The sequence below is a fragment of the Alligator sinensis genome, unplaced genomic scaffold, assembly GCF_000455745.1.
Source record: "Alligator sinensis unplaced genomic scaffold, ASM45574v1 scaffold1854_1, whole genome shotgun sequence".
NCBI classification, from domain to species: Eukaryota; Metazoa; Chordata; order Crocodylia; family Alligatoridae; genus Alligator; species Alligator sinensis.
In genome coordinates this window covers 214016-226239 of record NW_005843246.1, presented here as the reverse complement: position 1 = coordinate 226239, position 12224 = coordinate 214016, and the positions used below count along the sequence as shown (strand labels likewise).

Here is a 12224-nt window from a genome sequence, read left to right as displayed (position 1 = left end):
GGAGTAAAGTTACAGTGGCTTAGCTTCTACTTGGAGAAGAATAAACCAGGCAGATGACACAGTTACAGCAGACTGGCTGTAAAGTACAAGAATTTTAAAGCACTTTCATTGCTCGTCTATCCATGCTCTGAAATGGCTCTTTCTAAAGTCAAGTCTATAGCACTGGGCTTCCCAGTCACCCTGGCAAAAAAACAGGGGTAACTCTACTGGGATCCCTGGAATTACCACTGTGAAGGAGAAGAACCAGGATATTGGTGACAGGAATTTTATACTGGTTTCCATTTCAGATGCAAACCACATTAAAACATACGTGGCTGTAACAGTGTTTGGCAAACCCTCAACAACCTTTAGCTGTGGACAAGGATGAATGCTGCTCTGGCTACAAGCATACAGCATTGTCTCTTCCAAAAAAAAAGTCCTCTGCCAGAAACTCTCTTAAGGTGGGAACACACTTCACAACTGCCAAGTATTTGTGACTACTGGAGATGAAACATTCAAAGGCTTGTGTGACCTCATGGTGCTTACCATCCATATGCGGCATTGTAACTGTTAATCTAATCAGACTGGGGTAATCAGGATCTTCTGGACCCATGTAGTGAATTTTGGCTGAGAAAGGTTCTGCTCCAACAGATCCTGGGATGTGAGGCTGACATAGACCTGAGAGGGGAGAAGGAGTAATCCTGAGGACTCTGTTAAACTGTCACATAAGTTAAAGGCAATTCTGACGTGTCTGTAGCCAGACTAGGTTACAGCAGTCTGAGGTCCAAAGCATATAGTCCTTTAGAAGCTGGGGTCTCAGGTATAGATCTGGAGGGCTAACTTTACAAAGGGACTTAGGTGCTTAACAGCAATTCTAGGAGCCTAAATAAAATATATACAGGCACCCCTGAGATCCACAAAACCTTCACTCAGCTGCTGCTTAACCTTGTCTATGAATAAAGCCCCTATCACTGGGCAGGTGCAGAACCACCTAAGTCTCAACATTGTTAAGTGACTTGGAACTGCTGCCCATTCAGAAACCCCAGAGGAATTCTCAAAATGCCTCTTGGCCTGCAGGGCTTTATCTGCTAGGTTCTCAGAGAGTACATTTATCCCTAACTGTGGGATGAGACTTTTCTGAGGCCTTGTGTACAAAGCAGGGACTTGAACCTTTCTCTCATATGCCCAGTACTCCCCTGGCATCTCTCACACACTGAATTTTTGGTTATTTTTGTTAAGTGGAAAAAATTAACCAGGAGAGACTTAGAGCCTGAGAACTCCTAACAGCCTGGGGGTTTTGGCACCTTCTCAGGATGTGGGAGATCCATTTTTGAGCTTTTTCTCCAAATTATAAAACAGGTCTCTCTCCTCTCTAATCACTAGTATCATGGAGGGTTTCAATCTGGTTTACTGTGAGAAAGAGTTCACTTGGTTTAAACACATAATTCCAGGAGAGAGATCGCAACCCAGGAAACAGAGAGGAGGTAGGTGCCACTTCTTTCTGGCCCAGAGTGAGGTGGTTCATTATCTCTGAGGTGGGGCCAGCGTTCCCTCTAAGCTGTGCGGTGTGGGCGGCCACACAGGTGTGCTCATGGTGCATGGCCAGGCGTGCCTGCACTTTAGTGCAGCTTAGAGGGAAAGCTGGATGGGGCCTAAACCCACAGTATTGTCTACTGTCTAGCTTGAACAGCCCCCTGTTTACCTTGCTGACTTCTGCAAATCTCTGCTAACCCATGTACTGTATTGAAAAACCTGACATGAGGCTAGAAATTTCATGCACCAGTGAAGCCAGGGCTTAAACTCTGCAGTGGGTTTCTCTTTTAGTCTACTAGACTATGCCAATGCTTTAATTCTGGCCTGTTCTTCAGGTTTCTGAATGGTTTCATGCTCAAAGGTATGTTGGTATTGTTTTGTCTCGAATTATATAAAACAGAAATATATATCTCTGTGGCACATGTTTATAATGTGAAAAGCAGAGGACACATGTTTAGGAGTGAACCCACTGGCAACTTCACTAGAACAAGATGCCAAATAAATAATTACCATCTCCACCTCTTCCTTATGCCAATGGCAGCTGAGTCATGGGTATAAACTCTTAAAATTACAAAGTCAATGTAGCAATTTATGCAGCTTTATTTCAGAAACAAGCTTTTTCTCTACACAAAATAAATTTAAACTATATACAACACTGAAGCCTGCTTAGACCTGACCTATATCAGCAGCGAGCAGTGCAGCTTTCATTGTCTTCCCCTACTCCAAGGTGTCACAATCAGCATGTTACCACTTACCATCTTCTCTGTTCACTGTGTAAATTGGACTGAGCAATTCCAAACCAACATCACCATTGGCATTCACAGCACGTGCTGCACACTGCACCCTTGATCCCGCTTGGAAGTAAATGGAGTCCAGGGAGATGGATTTGGTGCTGGTAAAGAACGTGTTGGAATCCACTTCCCGCATGGGGCTGGTGACACCGTCGCTGCCACTTGGAGCACTGACAAGCCAGCGGTACTGGGTCAGGGTGTCATTGATGTTTTCAGCAGCACAGATAGAGCCAGTCTTGTCATAGTCTGAATACTTGGGATTACATGCCTGTAAGTTGGCAGATATGCAAAATAAACAAGATGCTCTGCTTCCCATGTCTGCTCCAGGAATGCTAACAATTAAATTGTTAGCATTAAATTGTCCCTTCCAGCCCTGATGTCTATGAAATCTATGAAATCTATGAAATATAATTTTAATGGTAATTAAAACATTATCAGTATAGTTTCACTTCTTTATGGTTATCATTTTTGCTTACATGTAGATGCCAATTCAACAGATACACAGTTAAGTGTCTTACATGCCTAACCGTGGGCGCACACATTTGAAAACTCATATCTTAGCCTTTCTGTAGATCTGTTCCTAAAACAAGGATACTAATATTTAGATAATAATCTTACAGTCCTTCGGTTTGGGGTTCTAAGTCTGATTCTATATGAACATGGTTAGGGTACTTTAATTTCAATTTTCTGCCACTAGGGTTGCCCTTTTAAAAAAAGAACATCATGGCATTCTCTAGCACTCCTTCAAAACACTACCGTGTAAAAGAGCCTTGCTACAATCTTGGAGTTATTGCTGTAAAATATTCCAGACAAGCATGTGCTCTGGACACACACTAATCTTTTATTTAAAAAAAGAAAGAAAGGAAGATGGATCAGGGTAAGGAACCCTAACTCACTCAAGTCTAACAGCAGCGCACAGAAATTGGGTGCCCTCTGTTGTCACAGTTTCATAGTATTTTGGGGTCAGAAGGGACCTGAACAGTTCATCTAGTCTGACCCACCGGCTCTGGCAGGAGCACACGCTGGGATCACACGACCCCAGACAGGTGTTTGTCCAACTTCTTTTTGAATTTACCAAAGGTAGGAGGAGGACCACTTCCCTAGGAAGTTGGTTCCAGATCCTAGCCACCCTAACAGTGAAATAGTGCCTCCTAATCTCTAACCTGAACCTATTCTCCAGCAGCTTCTGGCCATTGTTTCTCGTCACCCCAGGTGTTGCTGGGGGGAATAGGGCCCTTCCTATTTGCTGCTGATCTCCCCTAACAAGTTTGTAGGCAGCCACCAAATCCCTCCTCAGCCTCTGCTTGCTGAGGCTGAACAGGTTCAGGTCCCTCAGCCTCTCCTCATAGGGCCTGCCCTGTTGCCCTGCAACCAAATGGGTGGCCCTCCTCTGAACCCACTCAAGGCAGGCCACATCCTTCTTAAAGTGCGGTCCCCAGAACTGGACGCAGTACTCCAATTGTGGCCTGACCAACGTCGCGTAGAAGGGGAGTATCACCTCTCTGGACTGGCTTGAGATGCACCTTTGGATGCATGACAAGGTGCGGTTGGCTTTGCTGGCTGCAGTCTGGCATTGGCGGCACATGTTCATCTTGGAGTCAATAATGACTCCAAGATCCCTTTCCGCCTCTTTGCTCACAAGGTGGGAGCTCCCCAGCCTGTATGTATGCTGTGGATTCCTTCTCCCAAGGTGCAGCACCCTGCATTTATCTATATTAAACCCCATCCCATTACCATCCGCCCACTTCTGTAGTCTATCTAAATCTAATTGCAGCCTCTCTCTCCCTTTGGGAGTGCCTACCTCTCCCCACATCTTGGAGTCATTGGCAAACTTGAACCTGTTTTCCACCCCCTCGTCCAAGTTGCTGATGAAGATGTTGGACAGTGTAGGCCCGAGGACCAAGCCCTGGGGGACCCCACTATTCACATCCAGCCAGGTTGAGTACGACCCGTCCACCATCACTCTCTGGGTGCGCCCCATCAGTTAATTTTTAACCCATCCAACTGTGTAGGCATCAATGTCACAGTTGCTCAATTTATTAATGAGAATGGGGTGAGAGAGAGTGTCAAAGGCCTTCTTAAAGTCCAGAAAAACTATGTCCATGGCAACACCATCATCCAGGGATTTAGTTACCTGGTCATAAAAGGCCATCAGGGTGGTCTGGCAGGACCTGCCTTTGATGAACCCATGTTGATTTCCCCTGGGCATGATCTCTCCTGCCAGCCCCTCACAGATATGATCCTTGATAATTATTTCAAGGATTTTCCCGAAGACTGATGTGAGGCTTATGGGCCTATAGTTTCCTGGGTCCTCCTATCTCCCTTTCTTATAAATGGGGACCACATTAGCTAGTTTCCAATCTCCGGGCACCTGGTCCGTGGACCACGATCGCTCATACAGCCGGGCCAAGGGCACAGCAATGACCCCCGCCAGCTCTCTCAACACCCGTGGGTGGAGGGCATCAGGGCCCACAGATTTAAAAACATCCAGCCCTTCCAGAAGATCCCTAACCACATCTGCACAGACCCGAGGCCTGGCAGTGCTATCCCCAAGATTGCCCCTACCTGTGGTAGGAGAGCTGTCCTGGTCCCTGTCCAAGAAGACAGAGGCAAAGAGCCAAAATTTTTAACAAGTTTTCTCATCTGGCATAGCCACAAGATTACCATTTGAGTCTAGCAGGGGTCCTACATTACCCGGTGCCCTCTACCAATGTATTTGAAGGACTTTTTGTTGTCCTTAATCCTGGTCGCTAGCCTGAGCTCCACCCCTGCCTTGGCCTTCTTAATAGCCCTCCTACACTCATGGGCCAAGGAGGAGTATTCAATACATATCAATACATACAAATCAAATCAGTTATACCGAGAGGCTCAAAAGCACTGGATTAGCAATGATATTGCTTGGAAGAGATCATACCGTCACACACACAACAGGGTAGCCTGTTGGAGGCTGTGGGTTCTCTTTGCTTTTAGATGTGTCATCATATATCAGGAGCGACACAAGCTGGGGCACAGCTGGAAAAGTCACATCTGCAACGCTGTCCATTTCTTCAATGTACACAATGGCTTTGTTCACCTGAATTGTGAGAGTTAAAAGGTTACGTCTACAGCTGAAAATATTTTTAAAAGAAGAGTACTTGCAGCTGTAATTTCTATTGCTAAAATTTATTCTGGTTTTACTCATGAAATATAATTTTCTCTAGTTTCCCCTCATTGTTCCAATGACTTGCTTAAAGGTGTATCTTCTGATATTAACCCCTTTGCTCCCCAATTTTTCAGCCTCTCTGATTAAGCCTATTCACTGGTTAACTGTGGGGAAGGGTAAAATGAATACCCAGGGTGACATCAGCTCTCAGCACACTCAGGAAGGGAAAGATAATTCAGATACCAAATGTAAAGAGAAAGCAATGCCTTACTTGTTCATTGATGGTAAAAGCAGGTGGCTAGTTTACCCATCTAAATCCACATTAGGGACCAAATCCAACCATACCTTTAGACTAGTAGATAGCAGTTATGCAGCTAATTTAGTTATGCAAGTGGCATTTTGAGCCACTTACACATGTTTTAGATTATACTTCCCCTGGATGTCACATAAAGCCATGTACATCACAAAACAGAGGGGAGACGACTTCCTTCATTTCAGCTCAACAACTGCTCAGGGCCTGGAAAACCCAGATTCTTGGTCTCCTCACCTAGAAGGGGTTTGAACATCTCCCACTTCTTAGAGATGTGCCCTGATCATGAGGCCCTGGGCTACAGAGGTCCTTCTTCACAGGAGCACTCCCAACACTTCTCTAAAGTTGGGTGCCCTGTATATTGTCCAGCCAAGTGGGAAAGATATAACATGCCACAACAAGTAAACCTTGGACAATGTGGCTCAGGGGATGGGTACTAGAAGATGGGGTCCCTGAGTTATGGATCAAGAGACCTACATCACTGCCCCACGCCTCCCTCCACCCTGTAACCAAATCTCCTTCCCTTCTTACCTGTGCAAGCTCCCTTAACATTCTCTATCAGTTTATTATAACATCAGTACATAACCACCTACATAACAACAACAAATGTAAACACAACCTTTACCTGAATCTCAGCTATCATATTTTCATCAGTTTTCAAGTGGACTGTAAATGCTTCTCTCATTTCTCTCACTCCATCATATAGGACCTCAACTTCAACAAAATGTTCAGTTTCTCCTTCTTTGAATTCAATGTCTGTTTTAGAGACAAACAAGTTAACCTCTTTTCTAAAATCAGTCTACTCAAGTAACATACCTTGTTCAAACAAAACAGTTTGGCTCTTCCCGAATCAGCTTAGGATGACTGCAGTATTGAAATGGGCAAACTAAATAACTAAGCCTAAGTATAAACTTATTAATTTTTATCTGACAAAGGACACATGAATTGCCGGAGTAAATTTTTATAGGTATTTGAGAACGACATTTTAACCACATTTTTGTAGGGGGACCTTGAGTAGATGCCCCCTTGCATATATGCATTTTGAATGGAGATCCAAAAAATGATGCCTAAAAACCAGAGGGTAGGGGTCCAACACTTTTAGGGTACATGCCCCTGAAGTGGAATGCAGAACCCCACCTGTCTAGGCTCCCTGTACAATGCAAGAGGAGAGTTAAAGCATCTAACAGGGTCTAAAACCTGTATGCAGGTCTCAGAACAGGATCTAAAAACCTGCATGCAGAGCAGGGAGCTGTCTGATGTCAATGAGACCAGCGTGGACCTGCCTAAAGCTAATAGGAAATGCTTACACAGAGGGAAGCTCTCTAGGAGAGGGGTTCTCAAACTTTTTCTTCCGGAGGCCCAACCTAGCATGCTATAAAAACACCATGGCCCACTTGCATGGCCCCAATAACTGTTTTTCTGCATACCCAGTAGATTAAAAGCTGTATTAAATTGATAATTATACAGTTAAACACACACTCAAGAGAAAGAAGGTATTTTACAGACAACTTTAGTATTTGATACTGTTTAAGAATATTGTTATTTGTTATTTATATTATAGTATTAGCTACAGGACCAAACTGAGATCAGCCCCATATGCTAGGCATGTGCACCTACTAATGTGTGAACACATGTAACAACTGACTCATGCCCAAATGTCACTAATTGTTACCTCCCCGCAGGTAAGTCTATGGGGGCATTGGCAAGGTGGGGGAGGAGCTCCCCCCACCCCATAGACACTCACTCCTTGCTTTCCTTTTCATCCCAAAGGTTCCACACTGAGATAAAGCTCCAGATAAGTAAAAACAGGACAACATCATCTCAATGCTGCTGAGACAGCAGACTAGTGCCTCTGAACACAATTTCTCTATCTTCTCCCTTTTTCCCTATTAGGGTTAAATGTTTTATCACACCAGCGCTCCTCTGCCAACCAAAAGGGCTTCTGCCTGAGCTCAAAACCAAAACTCTGCTGCCAGAATTGGGAATGATGGTGTGGGGGGAGCTCCTTCCCCACCTCGCCATTCAATGGCTGGACCAAACTGTATGTGAATTCTTATGAAGAAGTCCTGAAGAAGCTCCAGTCTTCTGCTTATCAAGAAGCTCCTGTCTTAGGGATTTAAGTAGCCATAGAGAGTTAGGTGCCCATTTTCAACTGAATTTCAATAGGATTCAGGCACCGAATACTATTCCTCTCTTTCATAAATTCTTAGCCAAAGATCTTCAAGCATGGTAGCAACAGTGATTGAGACTCTTAAAATACAGCACTCACTATTTTTCTATTGTAACAACATCCTGTTATTCATATCCTTCATTCATATGCACAACAGCACTGGCTGGGCTGATGTTTCTAAAGTCCACCATTCAGTGAAAATGCTTACCTTCTGACATTGGATTATAGTCTTCTCCAGAAGTGGCTGACCCATCCTTAGTGTGTATTCTTACAACTGATATTTTGGAGCCGTCTCCCAGACGTAAAACAGGGATCTTTACAACTGCAATCTCTCCAGGCTCCTGAGGCTCTTGAATGCTGTATTTAATTTCAGAAAACTTAATCACTGGTTCTGCAAAGAAATTGGGGGTGGGAAGAAAAATCTCTCTCACTGGATCTGGTAAAATATAATACATGGACTTTCAAAAGACATTCCAATGGAGGTAAGTGGGCCAAAACAAAGCTAAAAAATCTAACAAAAGAAATAGCTGGACATTTCCCAGGATTTATTTGCTGGTAGGTTTACTAAGCCAAAATAAATTCTAATGGAATTATTCTGAAAAGTCTTTTTGTATCCTTCTCAAAAAAAGAGAAAGAGAATAACTTACTGTGGTTTTAGTTCAAGATAGATTTTTAAGAGGAGATGTGACCTGTTGTTAGGCAGGTGGTTATTTGCAAAAGCTGTTTATTCTGCGCCTCAGTTATGAAAGGAGGTGGTAAACCTAAACAGGTGTCTTACTTTGATGGAAAGCAAGGCAGAATCCTATTTCATTTTGTGTGTCCCAATGGCCTGTGTAAGTGGCATTTTTCACACTTCAGTGGAATCTGCAATTCTTTTGCCCTTGCAGAATAGACAGGTAAGTGTCTACATAGCTACTATGCAGGTTCAGTTAGATATGTGCTAGCTCGGCAGGTATGGGGTTCCACCCATGTGTACACTGGGTGAGTGTAAATCACAGAATCAAGTCCAGCAAAAACCCATGGTGAAAGAAGGAGGAAGTGACAGCACCAACAGGGCCTACCCCTGTTTTATCATAAATAGCTGAGTGGGTAGGTACTCACCCAGGAAACAAAAGATCAGGGTTTTAGGCACTGCTAACCCAGCGGGGGTTGGAACTTGCATTTCTCCAACTTTAGGAGACACAGAGCATGTCACACGTGCAATTAATGCACCTGAATATTATATGCAGAAAATTCAGGCACATTAAACTGTCGCCCCACACACACCTGAATGTGCACCTACCAGGTGCAAATTTGCTCCCAACAGCTGGAAGCAGATGTGCAGGCAGACATACGGGCATGTGCGGTTTGTGGCACTACACACTGCACCCATTGAATGTTAAACTGTGTGCGGAGTTGCTACTTTGAAGTGCTGGAACAAAATTTGATATCAAGATTTTCTAGTAGCAAAAAACACCTCCAGAGAAAAAAGCAGACCAAAGTATGCTAAATGGGGAACTCCCATGCTGAGGTACCCTATGCCCCAGCCAGCCAGGGAGCAGCATGTGGAGACAGGGGAGCAGGCAGCTCCTCCACCTCTGAATACTGTGGATCCCCTGTGCTGAGGCACTCTGCGCCCCGCCAGCCACTCCCCGGCTGGCTGAGGCACAGGGCGTCTCAAGATGGGGAATCAGGCAGCCCTGGGCTGGTAGCTCCCCTATCACTGTGTGCCTCAGTGTGGAAGCTGTGCTGTGGAGCCCCTGTACTAAGGCATGTGCAGCCCCTGTGCTGAGGCATACTGCACCCTAGACAGCCAGGGAGCAGCTGGCTGAGTGCATGGTGCCTCTGCATGGGGGCTCTGCAGCATGAGGAGGCAGAGGGGCAGGCAGGGGGACTGCCTAACCCCTGTCTCTGCGTGCTGCTCCCTGGCTGGCTGGAGCCCAGGGTGCCTCAGTATGGGGGCTGCCTCCTGGCTAGCCCTGCGCTGAGGCACCCTGTGTCCCAGCCAGCCCCCACTGCAGCGTATGGAGCAGCAGAACAGTGTGTGTGTGTGTGTGTGTGTGTGTGTGTGTGTGTGTACACACTGTGGCAAAAAGCAGCGGTACAGATTTGTGCTGCTACTATTTGCGCTGCTGCAAATACATGTCCCTGCTTGTGTGGTCAATGGGAGCAGTTCAGCCCAGGGCTGCTCCTGCCCTGCTCTGCCCCCCCATAGCAGCCAAAGGGAGCTCCAGGCTCCTCCAGGTGCCAGCCCTGGGCTGGCAGGGGATTTGGGGGCTGTTCCACAGGGCAGGGGAGAGCTATTCCAACATCTGCCTCCCAGCCACATGAGGATTGGGATAGGTCCTGATCTCCACGTGGCTGGAAAGCAAGCTGCCGGGCAACTGGGACAGCTCCCCCAGCCATCTGGAGATCGAGGCCACAAAGAAGACTGGCCACAAAGACCCCCCCTGGAGCTACCTGGAAAACAGTTGTCTCCAGATCCAGAGCACGCACAGCTAGGGCCACTTCTCCCCTGGCACTGCACAACAGGTACAATCCCCTCACTACACAGGAGGAGTCTCCAACAGAGACATAGGAGGAGGAGGTAACTATTCAGGAGGTAAGTATTCCCACCCCAAGGAGGAGACGCCGGGGTGGGAATACTTACTTTTCTCTTCTGTGCTCCCTGTTGCAAGCCACAGATCCAGGAGGGAAGGCTGCGTGGAAGAGGTCAACAGATGCCTCAGACAATGGTGCTACTGAAAGGGGTTCAGTTACCTCAACCACAGCACACACTTCAGAGAAAGAGAGGACTTCTAGGACGAGATGGCATTCACCTCACGCAGAGAAGTAAGGCCCTGTTCTCAGCCAGGATGGCTGATCTACTAGATAGGGCTTTAAACTGACTTTGCTGGGGAACGGGGAAACTCCAAGTGGAGCATGCCCAGGGACTGGCACACAGGATAGCTCCCTTGTGCAGGACACTAGCACAACTTGTTTCTGAAAATGCTAACCAAACCGTTCTCCCACAGTCTGTCAGGAAAACAAGGGTGTCAATTGAGGGCCTCAGCTGCCTGTACACCAATGTGAGGAGCATGGGAAATAAGCAGGAGGAGCTAGCCCTCTAGTGGGCAATATGACCTGGTAGGGATCATGGAGACCTGGTGCCACTCCTTGCATGACTGAAGTGTAGCCATAGAGGGCTACACCCTGCAGCACTCTCCTGGACCTGGTCTGAGCCAAGGGAGATGATCTGGTGTGTGGCTTGAACATTAAGGGTAACCTGGGTGACAATGACCCTGAAATTATCAGGGTCACTGTCCGCTGCAAGGTTAACAACTCAACCAGCAGGATTGAAGTCCTGGACTTCAAGAATGCTGACTCTGACAGGCTCAGAGCATTAGTAGGGGAGGTGATGGAGAAACAAGGAAGGGAAGTCAAAGGGGTGCACGAAGAGTGGTCATTGCTCAAGCGCACGATCCTCGAAGCACAAAATTTCATAGATTTCATAGACATTAGGGCTGGAAGGGACCTCAGAGGATCATTGAGTCCAGCCGCCTGCCCAAAGGTCAGGAAGTCAGCTGGGGTCATAGGATCCCAGCAAGATAATCATCCAATTTACTCTTGAAGGTGTTCAGTGTGGGCGCTTGAACCACCTCTGAAGACAGGCTATTCCAGACCTTAGGGGCTCGAACAGTAAAGAAATTCTTCCTTATCTCCAGCCTGAAATGGTCTTGCAGTAGTTTATAACTGTTAGACCTTGTCATCCCTTGGGGCGCTCTGGTGTACAATCGTTCCCCCAGATCCTGGTGAGCACCCCTGATAAATTTATAGGTGGTCATCAGATCACCCCTGAGCCTGCGCTTTTCCAGGCTAAAGAGACCCATAGCTCTCAACCTGTTGTCATAAGCTCTGTTTTCCTGACCTCTGATCACACACATGGTTCTTCTCTGGACTCTCTCAAGCTTCTCCACATCCTTTTTGAATTGTGGCGCCCAAAACTGGACGCAGTACTCCAGCTGTGGCCTCACCAAGGCCGAATACAATGGGAGAATGACGTCCTGGGATTTGCTTGAGAATCATCTATGGATGCAAGCCAGCATTTTGCTAGCTTTACTAGCTGCAGCATTGCATTGAAGGCTTATGTTCCTCTTGTGGTCAATGATGATCCCCAAGTCTCTTTCTTCCATAGTGCTAGCCAGCATAGCACTGCCAAGCCTATAAGGATGCTGCAGATTCTTCCCCCCAAGGTGGAGAACCTTGCATTTTTCAGTGTTAAACACCATCAGGTTCTCGTCCGCCCATTTGCTGAGCCTGTCCAGGTCAGCCTGGATCACC

The 12224-nt window shown here is 46.4% G+C and overlaps 1 protein-coding gene across 1 annotated transcript in view; it reads right to left on the bottom strand.

Moving 5' to 3' along the window:
* The window catches only part of LOC102379812 (FRAS1-related extracellular matrix protein 2-like), a gene marked incomplete at its 5' end in the record, with an annotated part of 138667 nt that overhangs the window by 14570 nt on the left and 111873 nt on the right, over positions 1-12224 (bottom strand). The window contains 5 exons of the mRNA XM_006038086.2: positions 526-657; positions 2268-2571; positions 5218-5376; positions 6381-6511; positions 8134-8316. Coding sequence (XP_006038148.1) covers positions 526-657; positions 2268-2571; positions 5218-5376; positions 6381-6511; positions 8134-8316 — 909 coding nt within the window. The remainder of the gene's footprint in view (positions 1-525; positions 658-2267; positions 2572-5217; positions 5377-6380; positions 6512-8133; positions 8317-12224) is intronic.